The sequence below is a fragment of the Choloepus didactylus genome, chromosome 1, assembly GCF_015220235.1.
Source record: "Choloepus didactylus isolate mChoDid1 chromosome 1, mChoDid1.pri, whole genome shotgun sequence".
NCBI classification, from domain to species: Eukaryota; Metazoa; Chordata; class Mammalia; order Pilosa; family Megalonychidae; genus Choloepus; species Choloepus didactylus.
Window position 1 is genome coordinate 123686571 of NC_051307.1, and position 21131 is coordinate 123707701.

Below are 21131 nucleotides of genomic sequence, written 5' to 3' on the forward strand. Positions count from 1 at the left end.
TAGGGGATGGAGAAGAGATCAAGCTTCTTACTACTCAAATTTCAAAGCTCGTATCATATGTCTTATTCTTTCCTTCTGCTTCTTTCAGAGGTAGAAAAAGCAACATTTCATCATCATAAGCATCCTCAAGACCTGTGTCCCCTTGTCCTTCAGTTTCACCCTGTCTTATACTTTGGGAGAATGGGGTAGAGGCAGTCCATGATCCCTGGAGAAGGTACAATCTCAGCTGGGTTTTGAAAGACAAATAGAAGACACCAAACAAGAGAAGAAGGCAGGAGATGACAGAGTAGTAAATTCATGACATGATAGTACTGAGGCGTAATTAGCGTATGGTATTGTTAAATTAGGAGACAGTGGTATTATTAAAGCCAAAGGAATAGTATTTTAAGTAGGAAACAGTCTATTATGGTGCCTGGTTTGTGGTAGGTATAAAATACAAGATTAAATAAAAAGTAAAAGTCTGAGCACATGAATGGAAGTTGAGAATAGCCTACTAACTAGTCACTGAACATAACACAAGACATAAGCAAAGGCAGACTCAAAACTTTCCCAAACCCTCTAAAAGCTTATCATACAGAGAGTAGTCAGGTGTTCAGGGTGCTAACAGTTCTCTCTTTACAGACATCTAGGACCATGAAGTGAGGATGCAAAGAAATGCATCTTGCCATCTCTGTCACTTAAAAAGATGTTACTTCCTCTTCTTTTAAAGGCACCTTTAAAGCCAATTTGCTTATATAAAAGTTTCTCAACTACTGATATTCAATGTGTCATTGTTAACTACATAATTTAGGTCCATATCAAGCTTCTCTTTCTGTTCATTAAGAATAATCAAGATTTAGCTTGATTTACTGTTAAGTCTCAAATGCAAGAGCAAACAACTAAAATAAAAAGGAAAATAAATATAACAGTTTAAAAAATGTTAGCTGACTAGAAGTATGTCCATGATTTGACTGATTCAAATAATTTCTTTTTAGCTCTTTTTCTATGTTATCTTTCTTCTGGATGTATTTTACCATCCAGCCTATCACTATCACGAAAATATCTTCTTCCATTAAATAATGAATAATTAAATATGCAAAGGTGAAATTTCTGGATTCTGTAAAGGACTCTCACAGGATCAACCTGGAAAACATACATTATATTTGACAAGAGAAACACTATGTATTACTCATTTCACCAATTTCTCCCTAAATACACTGTTCTTATCCATTTAGCAATAAGCTGATTTTACATTCCCACTTCAGGGCTTTCACACTGGCTGTTCCCTTTACCTGTAATGCTGTTCCCCCAGACAAGCATATCTCCTTTTGGTTCACTCCCTCTTCTGCTTCAAGTCTCCCCTCAAATGTACATTCTTAACAAGCCTACCCTGTTTAAAGCTGCAAATCCACCTCCAATCCTCTCTCCTGTTTTCTGTTAAACCATATAGTACTTATTTTCTAACTTCCTATACAATTTACTTATCATTTCTGATGAGTTTAGAAGCTCAGCCATTCCAAAATCAAGTTAACCTTGTTGCTGTATCCTCTCTAGAATTTAATCCTATTCAGACTGGGTAACCCTTACTTTGTCACCTAAAAATCACCTTTTCAAATCTCATGTTCTAGTTTTAGAGCCCCTGACTTGTTTCTTCATTACTGCCTTGATAAAGTCCAACTACCAAAATACAACCAGGAAGCTAGGTCTCAGTACCATCATCTATGCCAACTAATGGTGACCCACCTTTCTACTTAGGTCTCCACTAGTGCCTGCTCCAGCACATCATGCCACTTGTTAACTAGCTGCTGCTTTCCTGCCTGGAGACCACTTATTTCTGGTCACTATACTGTGCCCTTTGTAGCCTGTGTTCCACCTGCCTGTCTGGGCTTCTTTCTGCTGCCCAATCAGGTCCACCCTATGAGCATTTGCACAAAGCTAATTTGTAGGTCTCTCCATTTGGACCCATTCTATTTATGCAAAGCTATTAACATATAATCAAGCAACTGTCCAAACTGCCCTAAAAAGAATGTACCATTAGTATTTGCTACAAGTACATATACATATATAAACACATAAAAATATGAAAAGAGACCTTAATTATTAACTACCTATGAATAGGAAGTGGGATTTAACAGTAGTGGTGGGATGTTGAAATAAGAAAGAGGATTTTTTATTTTTCACTTTACTCTAGAATGCTTTGAAAATTTGTTTTATAATAAACATATATTCTAATTATTTTTCTTTTTCCTTTCTTTCTTTTTTTATCCATGTACTATTGTAACCTCCATAATTTTATTCAGGACATTTATTACCACTGCAATATGAAAACAAAAATACATTCTGTTCATTGTAGATTAACTGAAAACCAATACTTCACACTATATTTCATACTATATACATATCTATATATAAAAAGTACTTGTGTACAGATGAAGATACTTGAAATGTATAGTCTCAATTGGTAATCTGGTTATCTATGAGAAAACATTATTAGTAGTTTGGATTTTCTCGTATCATTTCCTACATTTTCAAAGTTTTCTCTAGACTACTCTAGTGGAAAAAAGATTGTTTATCTTTTTGTTTTTACTAAAGAAATGAATAATTTAAAAAATAAATCACAGAACTTTTTAGAGAGGACTGTATCTTTCCCCTTATGAGTAGACTGAGATACAGAATGGCCAGGAACCAACCAGAAGGACCATCTGCTTCTGTTATCTCTTGCACAACAGCCCCACTCTCATGAAAAGGTAGACTATTAATTATCTAGTCAAATGGATATTGAAAATAATGTCACATTCAGATAGACAGGTTCAAATACCATCTCTACTACTTAACCAGTTGTGTGATGCTGGGTATGTTATTTAATTTTAGTTTATTTCTAAAATGGGGTTAACTAAAAGTATTTTATTTCATAGGGGTTGTTTCTAGGATTAAATGAGAAACATGTAAAGCTGTTTAACATAGTTCCTAGTATGTAGGTACTCAATAAATGTTAGCCATTATTACTATTGCTATATGCCAAAATCTTCTGAATTTCATTGAATAGTTGCAGAATTTAGACACAAATGCAACTGATTTCATAAATCATTACATTAAAGCATCAATCCATTCTGGTAGTAAACAGAATTACTGGTTTACTCCTGGGTCTTTAGAGACTCTAATGTCTAGTTTGCCTCACTCTATGTCTACAAAAGTGAGATTGGCATTATTTAATAGTTGTAATAAAATCAGAGCCTCCATTTATTTGACATTTAATATCCGAAAAACAGTATTGGCAAACAAACCTATCATCTCAATTTTAATTTTTATCTCCATTAAAATCATGTGCTATGGAGCCAGACTGCTGGATTTAGTGTACTGGCTATTCCATTTATTAGATGTGACCCTGGGCAAGTTACCTAACTTCTCTGAATCCTAGTTTCTGCATTTGTAGCCAACTCTTAATTTTTACATCACCCATAAAAATAACTGTATTTTAAGGCAGGCAAGGACTAGGAGGAAATCTGCACTTTAAAATTAATTCTAATAATACAATTGCAGTCATTGAAAGGTAAAACAGACCGCAACACTCTTAGCTCAACAATGAAATGTTTCTGAAAGGTCCGTTAGTGACTTTAGTCTTTGGCAACTAAGAATTTTATGAAATATTTGATAATTGTTTAACTTCAGACCTTAAGAAACTAGGTTGTAAAATAGTGGTTTTCAGTGGGTTCTGTAAGTCTCCAGAGGCCAGGGAGGTTGGGCTGATATGATATTTCTCAAAGCCTCAACCCCCTAACCACATGGTTGGTCTTTCTGGGGTGGCCAGTGCCCTACCCTAAGACTACAGATGTGGCTGGCCCCACCCTGACCATCTGGTTCCAGGCTCACTATGAATAAAAAACATACCCAACAGGGAATTCCAAGGATTAGATGTTAGCCCCCTCCAAAAAGAACATCTTTTGGAGGACAAATTCATTGCTATAGATACTGAAGTACATATATTTCATCTTGGAGTATTCAAGAGAAATAGATGTTGCAGATATCTTGATTTTACAAAGAGGTACTGCATTAGCAACCACTAAACAAAGCAAATAGAGAAAGATATCTGGCTTATGATGCAGAGTGTGGGTACTAAAAAATCAGGGACAATGGGGTTAGTAGGAATCCCTGCCAAAGTTTTGGGAAAAACACACCCCAACCATCTACTCCAGAAAATAAAGAACTTTTTGTTCACTGTAGGCACTGGTATATGATTTTTATTGCTGACTCTTCAGTTCAGAGTTTTGATCGTGAGCCTGGCAAATACATAAATGTAATAGAAGACAAAAATAAGAATTATATACAGTTAAAAAATGCAATATTCTTAACACCCAAATAAAAACACATCCAGAGGTTTCAAAGAAATCCAAGTTACATGTAAAGTCAAGTTTGAACTATGTTACAATACCATTGTACTTAATGATGAAAATAGTTAAGTTTCAGGAATATGGAAAATGCACTTTAAAATTACTACTAGTCACATTATTCTTAAGAAATAAACACTACCTGTTGCAATAGTCAACCACAGACTCCCTGGTTGTAAATAAAGCTTCTTCTCCTTTCTTGGCCCTTGCCCACTTCGAATCCAAAAGGCAATCCACTGCTTTTGAAGCTAAAAGAAGAAAATTATTATTTTTAGCTTAGTATACATGGTACTTCATGTCTATCAAATTTAAGTTTAATAAAGCAAATTTCAACATTCTGGCAACAGAAAACAAAACTAATCCAACTTCATATAACAAAGATAACATTACTAAAGCAAAAGCTTTTTAATGGAATGAGCTTATAAACAAAGTCGAAAATTGACAAACCTTTAGCTAGGCTGATGAATAAAAGAGAAAAAATGCAAATCATGAAAATCAGAAAGGAAAATGATCCTATCACTACTGACCTCCCAGAAATAAAAAGAATTGTAAGAGAATACTTTGAACAATTGTACACCAACAAATTAGGTAATCTAGAAGAAATGGAAAAATTCCCATAAATTCACAAATTACCTAAATTGACTCAAGAAGGAATTAAAAAAAAACAAAACTATTACAAGTATTACAAGTACCAAGTCCTAGATTGAATCAACAATCAAAACCCTTCCACCAAAGAAAACTCCAGGACCAGATGGATTTACTGGTGAATTCTACCAAATATTTAAAGAAGGATCAACACCAATCCTTCTCAAACACTTTGAAGAATTCACGAGGAGGGAACGCTTCCTAATTCAGTTTATGAAGCCAGCATTATTCTGATTCCAAAGCCTGGTAAAGATATCACAAGAAAATTATAGACCAATTTCCATTATGACTATTGATTCAAAAATCCTTAATAAAATTCAGCAAACCAAATCCAACAGCATTATTAAAAAGATTATATACCATGAGCCAAGTGAAATTTACCCCAGGAATATAAGGGTGGTTTAACATATGAAAATCAATCAATGTAATACACTACATAAATAGACTGAAAGGAAAAAAACACATCATTATCTCAACAGATGAAGAAAAAGCATTTAACAAATCCAGCACCCTTTCCTTGATAGCACTGAGAAACAGGAATACAGAGGAAGTTTCTCAACATAATAAGGGTATTTATGAAAAACCACAGCTCATATCATACTCAATAATGAAAGACTTAAAGCTTTCCCCCTAAGATCAAGAACAAGATGCCCACTTTCACCACTGCTATTCAATACTGGACTAGAAGATCTAGCCAGAGCAATTAAGCAAGAAAAAAGAAATAAAAGACATCCAAGTCAAAAAAGAAGTAAAACTGTATTTATTTGTAGATGACATGATCTCATATATAGAAAATCCAAAGGAATTAATAAGAAAACTATCAGAGCCAATAAATGAGTTCAGCAAATGGCAGCATACAAAATCAACATACAAAAATTGGTTGTTTTCCTAAACACTAGCAAGGAACAATCTGAAAAGGAAATTAAGAAAACAATTCTATTTATAAGAGAATCTAAAAAACTAAAATATCTAGTAATACATTTAACCAAGGCTATAAAAGACAGTGTACACTGCAAACTATAAAATATTGCTGAAGAAAATTAAAGAAGACATAAATAAGTGGCAAGATATCCCATGCTCATGGACTGGAAGAACACTATTAGGACATCAATATTACCTATAGCAATATACAAATTCAAAGCAATCCCTATCAAAATTACAGCAGTCTTTTTTTTGCAGAAATGAAAAAACAAATCCTCAAAGTCATATGGAATTGCAAGAGGCCCCAAATAGCTAAAACAATTTGAAAATGATGAACAAAGGTGGAGGACTCATACTTACCAATTTCAAATTGAACTACAAAGTTACAGTGAACAAAAAAGTGTGTTACTGGCATAAAGATAGACAAATGAATCAATGGAACAGAACTGAAAGGCCAGAAATAGACCCACACACCTACAGCTAACTGATTTTTGACAAGGGTGCTAAGTACATGCAATGGGGAGAAAACAGTCTCTTCAACAAATGGTGCTGGGAAAACTGGATGTCCACATGCAGAAGAATAAAGTTAGACCCCTACGTCACACTATATACAAAATCATCTCAAAATGGGCCTAAATTTAAGAGCTAAAACTACAAAACTCTCAGAAGATAACACAGGGTTAAATCTTCATTACCCAGGATTCAGTAACAGATTCATAGATATGACACCAAAAGAAACAATACATAAATTTGATTTCAAAAAAATTAAAAACTTTTGTGCAAATGATATTATCAAGAAAGTTAAAAGACAACCTATAGAATGGGAGAAAAGAGTGGCAAAACATTTATCAGATAATAGCTTAACATCCAGAATATATAAAGAACTTTCACAATGCAACAAGAAAAAGACAACCCAATTGAAAAAAAATGGACAAAGGACATACATAGACATTTCTCCAAAGATAGAGATATTATACCCCCCAGAAAAGCCACGTTCTTTAATGCAATCTTGTGGGGGCAGACCTATTAGTCTTTTGATTAGGTTGGAACATTTTGATTGAATATTTCCATGGAGATGTTTCCCACTCAACTGTGGATGAGAATTCTGATTAAATTATTTCCATGGAGGTGTGGCCCTGTCCATTCAGGGTAGGTCTTGATTAGTTCACTGGAGTATTTAAGAGAGCTAAGAGCCGACACAGACACTGATGCTTAGAGATGCGTAAAGAATATTTGGAGATGCTAAGCTAAGAGATGAAGCCCACAGTTTGCTCCAGAGAAGTTAAGAGATGACTCCCAGATGTGTAAGGAGAAATGTCCTGGGAGAAAGAAGCAAGGATGCACAGGGGCTAAGAGAGAGAGGGGCTAAGACAGAAGCCCAGAGACATTTTAGAGAAAGCCATTTTGAAACACAACCCAGGAACAAAGGACCAGCAGAAGTCAGCCAGGTGCCTTCCCAGCTAAGTGTTCCCGATGCCATCAGCCTTTTCACTGAAGGTATCTTCTTGTTGATGCTTTAGTTTGGATACTTTTACAGCCTTAGGACTGTAAATTTGTAACCAAATTAACCCCCTTTATAAAAGCCAATCCATTTCTGGTATTTTGCATAATGGCAGCATTAGCAAACTGGAACAATGACCAATAAGCATATGAAAAGATGCTCAACATTAGGGAAAGGCAAATCAAAACCATAATGAGATATCACTTCACACAAGGATAGGTATTATGACAATAATGGAAAATAACAAGTGTTAAAGAGAATGCAGAGAAACTGGAACTCTAACGCACTGTTGGTGATAATGCAAATCGGTGCTGCTACTGTGGAAAACCATACGGCAGTTCCTCAGAAAGTTGATTACAGAATTATCATATGACCAGGCAATTCCACTTCTAAGTATACAGCCTGAGAAAGTGAAAATAGGGTCTCAAATAGATACTTGTACACCAATGTTTATAGCAGGATTATTCACTATAGCCAAGAGGTGGAAAGAACAACAAAGTGTCTATCAACAAATGAATGGATAAACAAAAAATGGTACATAAACACAATGGAATATTACTCAGCCATAAGAAAGAATGAAGTTATGAGACATGCTCCAATATGGAAGAACCTTGAAAACATGATGCTCAGTGAAATAAGCAAGGCACATAAGGACTTAAGATTATATGATATAACTTATAAATGAGACGACTATAAATAGCAAATTTGCAGATAGAAAGATTAGAATTTACTGGGGAGAGGGAACAGGGGAATGAGGAGAGTGTCTGGAAAAACAAACAAAAAAACAATGCAGAAATTAAGTCTGACGTGATCATGACAAATAGTTCCTCAAAACCTCAATATTGTGACATACTGAAAAACATCTTTTTAAAGTAATGTTGGGAAATAAATGGCACTGAGAAATATTAAATAAAGCAAGATAAACTACTCTAATGAGAGAAATGCTCTAAACAGAAAAAAATTCAAAACACTTTTATGTAAGTATCACTCTTTCAACTAATCACAATCAAACATAGGGTAAACAAACAAAAAACCCTTTTCACCCCCCACCCCCACAGTAATGAAAATTCTGTCATCACGTTTTATAGTAACCCACTAAAGAATAAGCTCTGTGAACAATCTACTGCTGTTGCTAGAGGAAACTAAATATATTAGATCTGAAGAGACTGTTAGGTCTATTTTTGCCTAAAGTTTTAATGAATATCAAAATCATTAAAAAGAACACCAAGGAAAGAGAAGATAAGGGAATTTCTTCTCTGTAATGGGAATTCAATTTTAAGTGATGAGACAGACACAATCAACCACTACTTATAAGCTATGGGACTATATTACAGATGACATAATATTAAGAACCAAAGCTCCTAAATTGTTTCACACTGAGTTCTCCTCGAGTCTGAAGAAAAGATTAACCTTAAGACAATACATAACCTGAATAAAAGGTAGGATTAATAACACTGAAAATAAAATCTACTTTAAAAATTTCCAACAAATGCTAGTTATCAGAAAGAACTTTATATATATATATGTATTTTAGTAGACATTTTCAATCACAAAAGGAAAGAATAGGACAATGAACCTCAATATGCCCATTACTCAGCTTCATCAACCACACTTACAGAGAGCTTTAAAAAGGGCTATAAATCTGGGTATTTTCTTAAATTATGTACACTAAAATGATTTTACTGCAATAATCCTACCAATAAAATAATCAACACGGTGACCCATCATATTGGTGGACTTCGTTGGACAGTTGAATCGAAGATATTTGGCTACAGCCTTTTCTTCTTTAGATGGTTCACCAACTTCCTGCAAAGAAAGAATATAAATTTAGTGTAATTTTTTATTTAAGAAATTCATGCTCTAGAGAATAATTTACAGAGACCTGTTCTGTAAATTTTTTCAACTGGAATACAGGCCTTGCTTTCGAGCTTTCTCTGGAGCAGGTATGGTTAATGTACACAAAAGACAGAATGTAGATTTTTAAAATCACAGTTTTTTCAAGTACAAGTTAATAGGGTTGAAGCCTTGCCTGCCTCTTGGCCTCAGTTATAAGGCATTTATTTTGAATTGTGCCAGCATGATAACTAACTAAAGTTATCTCTTCCATATTGTGACTTTTCCCATTGCAGTTTTGATATATCGTGGGTTGGCATAAGAAATTAAACAGAAATGTGGGGGGAGCTTTGCAGAAGCCACAGCTGACATGTGAAGGCCAGTAGATGACACACAAAGGCTAGAAATGTGCAGGATTGTTATTAAAAAGGCATTCTGGTAGACTATGGCATCATATAAGAAAAGGCTAAGTCTTTATTTGATTCCCTAAAATTAAATGAAGGTGAAGAGTCTATCCCTAAGGATTTTCAGACCAGCAAAGGCTGGTTTGAAAAATTTCAAAAAAGGTTTAGCCTACACAATATTAAAGTAACGGGAGAGGCAGCTAGGGAGTTTCCTGAAACCCTGGAAAAAAAATTTTATGCAGATTTTCCAGATTGAGTGTGTGAGGTGTGTGTGTGTGTGTGTGCGCACGCATGCGCAGCCCTAACCACGGAGATGTGGGAGGGATAACTGTACTTTGTACAAATTCACCCTACTCTTGCCTGGTCTCTCTTTATAAACCACAAAGCAATAATTAAAATGACAAGAAGTTGCCAATGGTGAGTGTTCAAATGTCAAATTAAGAACAAACAAGTGCCGTAAGCGTTAAATAACAACAAAGCTTGACATTCTTAACAATGGAAAACACACCATAGGAGGAGTTCTCAAATTAACCAAAGACAACTATCCTAGTGTAGCAGCTATAAGAACTAGAATCTTAGATGCTGAAGATTTTTATTTCCTTTCCTTTCCCCTTGTGGTTGCAGATCCCAAATACTGTCTGGGACTCCTTTCTCACCTTACCTTTTTTTTTTCTTTCTGAGTGGCTGGTATGGCAAAAAGAAAAAAAGCAACAGGCACAGAAATTATAATCCCATTTGAAGAACTGACTGACATAACAGTATTTTTGGAAAGTCTATCACTTCTCCAATCTTCCTTCTTTTCTTTACCTTCATTTACTCCCTTTCATTCTGAACTTTGTAACCTGGTAATTCCTCCTGTGTACTTATTCTACTTACCCACATACTGAAAAAAATGAAATCCTCTATACATATACACTTTCAAGCTGTCTTACTGCTGTAAGATACTGAAACAAAAGTACTGTCTTTAATTACATGTTTTAGAACAATACATAGCAGAGCACTCAAAAAACATTTTCTAAATGTGAATGATTTCAGGAAGGCCTTTTTCTTTAAAAAACAAAGTGCCAAATAATAGCAAGGGATGATCTACCAAGAATCTAGTATACTGGGAACAATTAACAGTAAAGAAGACAGTTACGTTTCAAGCAAGACATTCTAGTAACTCAAGACAGAGAAAATAATCTAAGGAATTCATCTGTCTTTTTCACCTCCTCCTGCCCCCACCGATTTAATGGCAATAAAAAGGATTAGATTTCAGAAGAGATTTTGTGAAATAAGCAATTGAGAGCTTTATTTGTTAGCACATTTGTTTGGTTGGGAAGATTACAGATCTATGAGCCCCAGTAGGGCTGTCAGCTTTTCCATGCTTATAGATCCCAGTCTAAATCAATCAGCTATCTCCCTAAAGCATAAAGTTTGTTATACTACTTTACCTTCTTTTATCCATTAAATGTTGGGAACAAATTAGAGACAGTAGAGTCTTCCACAAAGGAATCAGCAGTCTTGGAAAAGTCTTGGAAATGCATTTCCTTGTAGGATATTTATGTATAGAGATAGAGTGGAGTTGGAAATTACACCAGAAGTCCCAGTCTTATGAAAGGAAAATGGAGTGTTCATTCTAACTGCATCTCATTTAACTTATTCATCACTACAAAGAGGAAAACCTCTTCCTTTGTGGATTAGGAAAGCAAGTGGAAAATGGCCTTTCACATAAACTGTGGAGCTTGTACTCCCAAAATATGGAGGGGGAGACTTCTTAGAGGTCTCCTCAAGGGCTTCCTTCCCCCAGTCAGGTTTAGTTTATTTTTGTTGCTCTAAATAAGTTTTCACAAGTTAATCTTTTCCCTTGTACCCTGCAACCCCCCATCAATTATATTCCACCTAATGGACAAGGATCATATTTATATTGTTAACTCTTTCAGTGTTCCTTACATTGTTTTTAAGCTGGAAATAACATAGAAAAAAATTGGAATTTAATCACAGTGAGGGAAAGAGCTAAAAGAGGACTCTTTTTCTAAGAATTTGCAGTCTTTCCATTTTTTCTAATATCCCCAAATGAAGGGTTCTTAATTCCATAAAAACTTATAGAATTCAAAAAGTAAGTCTTATCTTAAGCCCCAACATGAGTGCCCCAATTTCTCGAAGCATTTCCAATTTCCCTAAGCAAAAGATTCTTCTCTCTCCTTTGAGCCTACAGACATTTAAATATCCTATACCTACGTGGATCATTTGCATTTTGCACTGAACCAGAGTATTCTTGCTCCAACACTTCCAGTGCCAGAAAACTCAAATTTGAGGCAGTCTACTCCTTTGAGGGACAATTCCAAGTATTGGGAATTCTTCCTTATATGATAAAGAGTTGAAACACATCTCCTTATAACTTTCAAACAATGGTTCTAATTCTGTTCTTTGAAACACAAAAATAAATTTATTCCTTCTTCCAAATACAAACCCTTAAATATTTCAAGACAGCCTCCCCCCCTTACCTTTTTCTATAGTAGGCTAAATTTTCAGGTCCCTTATACTTTCCTAACTTAACATGGTTTCCAGTCCCCCATCATTCTGAACATGTTCCTCTGGGTACTCTCTTTGTCAAGCATCTTTTAAATAATAGTGCCTGTACCTGGATACCAAATACAGAGAGCATAAAGTACCTCCCTTGATCTAGCCAATATGCATATTTATGAATGCACTCTACAAGTACTTTTTTACACTGAGTCTTTTGCCAGCATTTTTCTTGTAAAAATCATGAAACTAGGATATATTGCTTTCTGTTAACATCAATTTCAATCTGTATACCACAGTTAAATACTTATCCTTTTTTCCTGAATACCCTCAAAAAATAAAAATAAAAACTGAAGCTGGCTCGATAGGGGAGATCTCCTTTGAAATCTTATCTTGCATGTCTCTACAAACTCAGATATATGTAATATCTTCTAAAGATCCTAAATGTGCTATGGGCTGATTTATATATTCAAAGATATGACTGCTGTCATTTAAGAACTCACATTTTATCAAAACAAGAAAGCCAGATAAATCTGGATTCAGTTATGTTTAATGAAAATAAGGAAAATTTCAGTGTTAACTTTATCCTGAAAGAGTAATTTGTTACATGAAGTGAAAGCTTGTGCCTTGGGTGAAGTACCTAGCAGTCGGTTCTCATATTTCCCCCTTAGCCTTTTTCCATTTCTTCTACTTTAGCCCAATTAACATCCGGCAGTGTATGATTCATTAAGTACTCTGCTGCTTCCTCATTTGTGGGCTATTATTTGTGGCAATAAAAATCAAAAGCTCAAACCACTCAACCCAAATGAAGGCTATAGTCTTCAAAAAATGCAGAAGGCAGGGAAACTAATTAGAAGACTACTCTAGTAGTTAAGAAGTGATATGCTAATGGACTAGGGTGTTAGTAACAGGAATGGGATGGAAATGTGGGCATTTCAAAGGTGAAAAGGATAGGTCTCAACGACAACGGATGAATGAAATGGATGAGAAAAGATGTCATATTTCTAATTTCACTGACTGACAGAATGTTTTTTTCAATAACAGAAAGGAAATGTGGGAGGAAGGTGACACTGGGAGGAAAAATCGTATCAACTTTAGGAATAACAATTCTACACTCATATTAACAATCAAACCATTTACTGTCTCCAGGCAAAAATGTACTAATCTACTGAGGTATCACATGCAAAATCTGATTAAATATTAGAATACATAAAAACCTGAAAGTGGATTCTATATCATACAATAGGGAATCTGATACCATATGAATCCAAAAGCTTTTAAAAAAATGATTTTAACAATCAACTTCAAACTCTTCACCACAACTGCAAAATAGACTCAAGTAATCGATTTTTATTTCTTTCCCTTCTTTGCTAAAGGTACTCCTACGCACCAAGGAACAGAAGAGACCCAGAAAACATGGACTTGGCTAATCTCTTTCAAATAGATAAAGATTTACTTATAGACTGGTACTTCCCAAAATTCCTTGTTCCTTCTTGAAATACAAATCCTTTAAAAAATTCATATTTTCCTTTGTGAAATATCAAGAAATATTCATTGTACCATATAAAATTAATATATAATTATCCATATTGTAGATGCTCTTGATGAAAATTACATAATTTGTGCCACCTGTTGGGGCTTTGGTGTCAGAAAGAAAGATTGCTGTAGAGTAGCAAGAGAAGATGACCACGGGAAGATGGTTATATAGGAAATTCTGCCACGGTGTCTGCACTCTTACTGCTCCACTTACAGATCAAGATGGTATGAAAGTCTTAACTTCATCCTGTTTATGTAACAGACCTCCCCTCTTCGTTCCCTTTTAATGCGTAGAAGTCTACAGGATATTTTCATAACTTTCAAAAATCTTTTAAATAGGAAATGAAGGTCTTCTGGGAATAGTAGCACCCACTAATAAAAGGGAAACCAGTTAATTAACCCTTAAACAAATGAAGATAACTTTTTAGCTCAATGAATGAGCCTAACTATCTCAGAAAGAGGAAACTTTAGAGTCAGTAAGTTTTGAGGCCTTTCTTTGCACCCAAATACTAAGATTCTGGATGCTTCAATTCACAATCCAAAATTATTTATAATGAATGTTCACTTATAAGACTCTTTTTAAAAATTGTTTAAAAATATTATTTTTACTCTAGAATATATTAACACTCACCTACTGTAATGAAATAGGGGTTATCATTTCTAACTACATATCATTTGAGCCAGTATTTTTTAAGCAGTTTTGAGATATACACACATACCATACAATCCATCCAAAGTGCACAATCAATGACTTTTAGTATAATCACAGAGTTGTATATTCATTATGATAGATTTTAGAACATTTTCATTACTACATAAAGAAAAACCCCATAATCCTCAGCAGTCACCTCTCAATCTCTCTATCCTTCCCCATCCATACAAAACCACTAATCTACTTCTATCTCTGTAGATTTACTTATATTTACATTTTATGTAAATGGAGTCATACAGTATGTAGTACTTTGTGTCTGGTTTCTTTCACCTGGCATAATTTTTTTGAAATCTTTTTTTTTTTAATTAGAGAATCTGCAGGTTTACAGAAGAGTCATGTAAAAAAAATAACATTCCCATAAACCCTTCTATTGTTGACACTTTTCATTAGTATGTCTTTGTTACAACTGATGAAAGAATATTGAAATAGTACTATTAACTATAGTCCATGATTTACATTAGGTGTATTTTTTTGAGCCAATATTTTAACCTTTTTGAGGAAAAATATTAGATCAAGAGTAAGGAAGCCATGGGCTTAAATCTACAGAATTTCTGATTTAGAAGAACTTTTTAAAATTACTTAAAGTAATCCCTTCATTTGCTCAATAACGCACAGCATGTAGTAAGTGTTACAAGAGTCTCTATTACCTTTTGTAATACCCTCCTGCTTCACTTCTACCACTTTCCCTTTCAATGGGTAAGCTAGGTAACCGTGAAGATCTCCATTTACCCTCTGAGGGAAATTCTCAGACTTAAGGACTGGCTTCTTAGGTTCCTTCTCTCTTCTTCAGAAGGTCCCAGAGTCAGGCCTGTATAGTCTGGCTGCATAATCCTAAACTTTCTCTTTTCTTCCCTTTCCTGAAATTAAGTATATAGGCCTATCATATACCAGAGTTTTATTGACAGGGAGACAGATGGGTACAACAAAAATAACTGAGATGAGATGATCAATATCATTAGGCATTAGAGAAATGCAAATCAAAACCAAAATGAGATACTACCTCATGCCCACAAGAATAGCTATTATTTTAAAAAATGGAAAATAACAAAGGAGATGAAGAGAAATAGGAACCCTCCTGCATTATTGGTGGGAATGTGAATCTGGTACAGCTATTGTGGAAAATAGTTTGGTGATTCCTAAGAAAGTTAAGTTTAGAATTACCATATGACCTGGCAATCTCAATTCTAGGTATATACCTAAAGAACTGCAAGCAGGGACTTGGACAAATATCTGTATATATTGTTCATAGTGACATTACTCACAAAAGCCAATAGATGGAAGTAACCAAAGTGTCTACCAATGGATGAATATATAAACAAGATGTGGAATATATATACAATGGAATATTATTCAGCCATAAAAAGGAGTGAAAATCTGAAACATGCTACGATATGGATGAACCTTGAAAACACCATGTTGAGGGAAATAAGTCAGACACAAAAGGATAAATATTGTATGATCTCAATTATATTAAAAAAAATACCACCACCACCACCACCAGAATATACAAATTGAGAGACAAAAAGAAGATTACATCTTACCATGGGTAGGGGTGGGGAGAGCGGATTGGGGATTCAGAGTTGCTGTTTGGAGTGAGGGAAACGTTTTGGTAATCGATAGTGGTAACAATAGCACAATACTGTGAATGTAAGTAACACCACTGAATGGGATACTTGAAAGTGGCTAAAATGGGAAATGTTATGTTGTTAAAAAATTAAAATTAAAAAAATAATAACTGAGATGGAGGTAATAAAAGTTCTAAAACCTAGTAAGCCATTTAAATGTCCCAAAACTCAACTGGATATTTTACACATAAGCAGAATACTAAATGGATGAGACTCTTTACCTGGAACAAGTCATGATTAAGTTATTTCCTTATGTTATACAAATATAGAGATTTCAGGGTTCAAGTATTTCAGAACTTATTTATATTTTATCAATTGTGATGTGGAAAGACCATTGAACAAGGAATTAGAAAACCTGTACTAAATATGGTTTCTTTCTTGAGTAATTCTGGCCAAGTCACATAACCACACTGTACCTCAGTTTCTTTATGTGTAAAATAAGGGTGTTAGATAACCCAGCAAATTTTACACATAGTAATACCTTATCATTCAACGTTCTAACAGTAGCTTAAAAGATCATGGTGGGGTTTGGGGATGTTGGTACAGAGTTTTAAGGAGGTGATGACAGGGCTCTGGGCCCACCACTCATTTACAGAAGGCTGCATTTGTGAAAAAGAATTACAAACAAATCCACTAGATTAGATATCTGAAGATCCTTTTCAATTCTAAAACTTCATGATACTAAATCAGAATGTCTGATTAACATGTTTGTTAACCTATATATAGTTACTGTATGTCCTTAAAAGTTACATAACTGCATTATTTAAATTAACTTAAAATTCTTTATTTTCAATACTTTAGATTGCGATTACTTTCATTTGAGAATCTCAACCATTAAAATTTTACAACATAATGTCAGTGAACATGTAGTTCACATCTGGTTTTCAGTGACCAACACAGTGAGTCCAAGATGGAAATGTGACAAAACATTCCTCTTGCTTTCAACTTTGATAGAATATCAGAATCAAAATTATGCTGCACTACAAAAAGCAAATGCATTATCTACTTTTTTTTTTTTTTTTACCCTGAACTTGTTTAGTTCAAACGTTTCCCCTCCCAATTCCAGGTCACAGAATCTAATAAACATAATCTTTTCTAATCATGAAACATCAAGTAATGACAGGAAATTCAGCGGATTTTTGCAGACGTTTCTGCCTAAAAGACAACAGAATCTTTTCTGTAACGTAAGAAACTCCTAACTTTGTCACAACATTTTATCTTTTTGTCTAAAGTGATGCCAATATTAGAGTTTCTGATTCTTGGGGGGAGAGGGAGAAAAGAGGACTTTTGTTGGACAGGTTTTGTTTTTTTTTTTCAATATATAAATTTGTTAGATAGCATGGAAGTAGAGTAAAAAGCTCTAGTTTTATTAATTCTCCAAGCGTTATATAACAAATTTGAAAATACTCACTACAACAGTAATTAATGTTTACTTCTCTCATTGAGCTCTTCTGATTTTCATAAATTTATAGGCATTATTCCTCAAAACTGCAATTGTGTACATTTGATTTTGTTTCTTTGCTTTTTACCCTTATTATGACTCCATCTTTAAAAACAGAAAATAGGCCCAGCACAATTAAAACTGTGCTCCAAATTCTCCAAAAACATTATTCTACATAGCTATGTAGAAAACGTCAAGGATGGGAAAATAAATGCCATACTTATTTTCATTTATTTAGCAGGGTGCCAAGCTTATTTTAAACAATCAGGTCCTCACACATTTATATTATCCTCAAATATCAGGAAATAATAGTAAATAGCTACACTTTACATAACACACACACAATCTAATGGTTTACTCACTGGACAGCTATTAATCTTCCAGCATTATCAGAGCATTGAAAACAACAATCCATCCTAAATCCCTCATTTTGGGGGGAGGCAGGGGGACAGATACAAAAGCATTATGCTAGAACCACAAACTTCTATCAATAATAACATAAAATGTTTAATAAATACTGCTAATGCAAAATGAGGCAATCCACTTAAGTTTTAGACTGTTTATTCAATAATTGATATTCACTAAGTACTACATGCCAAGCACTCTTCAGAGCTTTACATATCATTGAGTCAGATGTGGAAATGGGGTAAAAATTAAGCAATTTTCTCAAAGTTACACTGCTAATAATTGGTGGAGCTGGGATACAAACTGGTGCAGTCTGGCTAAAGTTTTAGCTCTCAGCCACTAACAGTACAGTACAATACAACCTCTTAATCTATCTTTCTGTTTACTGTAAAAGATCCCAACAGAAATAAAAGCAGCCAAAAAGTGAATTAATAATCCTAATTTTACAATAATATTAAAGAATGATTACAGTAGAAATTGGAAAACCATGAGTATTCAAGGGCACAAAATTGTACAGTAAGTGTAAATACAACTAGTACAGTAAGTACCAATTTGACAATTCAATACAAATTCAAATAATATTGTACATACATGTCTGACCTATATCACTAAGTTTGGAAATACTAGGAATAATATAATTAACTTCCTCCCATACTGACTTTAAACCCTGGCTTTATGACCTGGGAAAAACTTGGAGAAATCTGTTTCTTTCTGAATCCCTTCTATACTTTGTTGCAAAACTGGTTATTTCTCCCAAATTCCAAATTAACTGGTCATTGACATCTTTCTTTCAGTACTTCAAAGTTTTACACCGACAATTTTAACTTGCATAGCTCAAATCATCTGTGCTTTAAGCCAATAAATTAATAAACAAACTGAAAAATGGAGGAATAAGTTGTTAGAAAAAGTCATTCTAAGCAGTGAAACATTAAGGAACAGAAAAGCAATGATGAGCTTATCAAATAATTTATGATTGGTATATTATCAATTTACAAAATGCTATAAATTTATGCCATATGAAGGCTTCTAAAGCACATGAGCTGATGAGACGACTAATAAACACACTGAGTCTAAGTTGTTCCACATATTTAACCCTCTTGGTAAAGAACAATGACAAGAGGGGGGAAATTGCAGGGAGGAAATGCACAGATGACATGCATTTGGAACGAGGAAGGGATATTATGTAGGTTATGAGGATGACAGACTGCCATATGAGAGGTTTCTGGGTGCCACCAGTTCGTTGCAGCAACAACATGGTTGTGTTTATTTACACTGCGACGCCCGGAAGAAAGCCGGCAAGCTTAAAGTGTACTATTAAGTTAATACTGAGGAGAAAGGAGGCCAAACACAGCTGAACATCTGGATAGTCAGATCGACGCCAGGACCCCAGAGGCAGCTGACCAAGTCAGACCACTCCCACTTCCTACGGTCCGTTTTCAATTTACGTACAAAGGACAGGCAGTTTTAGGTCAGTCCTTTGCCTCCTCCTATCCCAATTACCTTGGCCTTAATTTAGGGCCAGCTAAGATAAGAGAATGGGATGGAAGGGAATTGAGGGAGCCTCAGCGTCTGCGCTTCCGAAGGGGCTGACCTCCCAGCGCAGGCCCCAGCCGGCGCGGCCACAAGAACCAGGGGACCAGGCGCCAAGCAGCCGCGCCTCCGAGGCCGGATTCCGAGCCCTGCTGCGCCTCCTTCCTTTCCCCGCTGCCCTACCACCATCTGTGCTAAGGTCTCCACGGCGCCAACATCGCCCCCCCCATCCCCCGCCGCTCTCAGGCCCCTCACAACGACGCATCCGTGAGCCGGCGGCCTTGCGGCGGAATCCCACCCCGACTCGCCCTCAGTTTCGCTCGCCGTCCCAAGGGGTTTTCCATGCCTCTTCCACTTCTGAACGCCCCGAAGCCCCCTACCCAGGGCTCGGCTTTGCTACCTGGACCCGCTTCTTGTGTCTCCTACGTTCCGCCATGTTGGCCGCTCCGCCCGGTCCCCTATGACGTGGAGCGAGGAGGGGGCGGTGTAAACCTCGCGAGAGCGCGCCTCACGGCCCGTTATGTAACTCCCAGGGACGCGGCAAGGCCGGGAGAGAGGCTGGGGTCAGGCTCCTCTTGTGTTTCTTGGTGGCAGTCTTCTCTCCCCTACTCTTTTGGCTTCTGTTGTTGGCAGGAACTGGGGAATACCTGGGACGGGAGATGGGGTGTATATGTGCGTGTGTGCGCGCAGAGAGGGAGTCGAGAAGTGAATCAGAGAACAAGACTACTGGAAGGAGTCCTGGTTCTCCACCTACTGAGCATCAGTCACCTGGGAAGCTACTAAAATACAGATAACCAGGCCCCACCCCCTTAGCCTTTAGAGTGGTGCCCATGGCAGTTTCTATGATTTTTTCAACGAGCCCCGCCCCACGCCCCACTCCCCACATGTAAATTTTTTTAATCTCATATTAAAGACCACTGAAGGCAGAGATATGAGCTGACTTGAACTCCACAGCTGGTAAGTGGTAGAGCCAAGCCCTAAGTCAGTTCTCTTTTCCCCTAGGAAGTACCGGTAGTAGTGTGGCTCATTTAAAACTAATTGGATTCTCCATTCCATTCCCCATTTTGCTTGTTAAAATTCACTTTAGAAACCAGGGAAGAACAAGTAAGACAAATAGGAGAAAGATTCTAAGAAGTTGGGAATGAACTGGCTGCAGGCTACTTCAAGTCGGGCAAACTGCTATTATAACTAATGTTATTTTAGAACCACTTAGGCCAAAGAGTTTAAATTAAATTCCCCGTAACTTTTATGGTGATTTTTAAAGGCATTTTTTAATTGTAGAAAACTGGGAGAATACAGAAAAGTAAGATGAAGAAAAGTAAAATTCATAGTTGTTCCTCCCAGCGATAATTAGCTACTGTTAATACTTCAGTTTTTCTTCTAGTATTTATTCCTACATATATATTTTATATTTATATATTTTCATCTTCCTCAAATTGAGATCATATTATATATGCAATATGTAGCTTGCTTTTTCTCACTTGTTATATTGTAAGCATTTCTTAAGTCATTCTTCTTTCCCATATATATTTAGCCTAAGAGCAATTAAATATGCAGCTAGGGCAACCAGTAGCATCTTGGTTCTTGATCTTTTATAGCCTAAGGTAGCTAATCTTCTTTCTTTGACTATGTAATTCCTGCCTCAGGGGACAAAATCAGCAAACCATTTGGTTCTTTTCCCCTCTACAATATAATTAGGTTGTGTGGGG

The 21131-nt window shown here is 35.7% G+C and overlaps 1 protein-coding gene across 2 annotated transcripts in view; it reads right to left on the minus strand.

The window, feature by feature from the left end:
- SEC62 (SEC62 homolog, preprotein translocation factor) overlaps window positions 1-21131 on the minus strand; it is a 52613-nt gene that overhangs the window by 16388 nt on the left and 15094 nt on the right. Inside the window, exons 1-3 of one of the 2 annotated variants that reach the window (XM_037841070.1) lie at window positions 19823-19915; window positions 9129-9237; window positions 4507-4612 (exon numbers count right to left, since the gene is read on the minus strand). In XM_037841070.1, coding sequence (XP_037696998.1) covers window positions 4507-4612; window positions 9129-9237; window positions 19823-19858 — 251 coding nt within the window. In that variant the 5' untranslated portion in view covers window positions 19859-19915. Of the gene's footprint in view, window positions 1-4506; window positions 4613-9128; window positions 9238-19822; window positions 19916-21131 lie in introns of those variants that run through there. The other variant, XM_037841079.1, reaches the window with a different exon arrangement.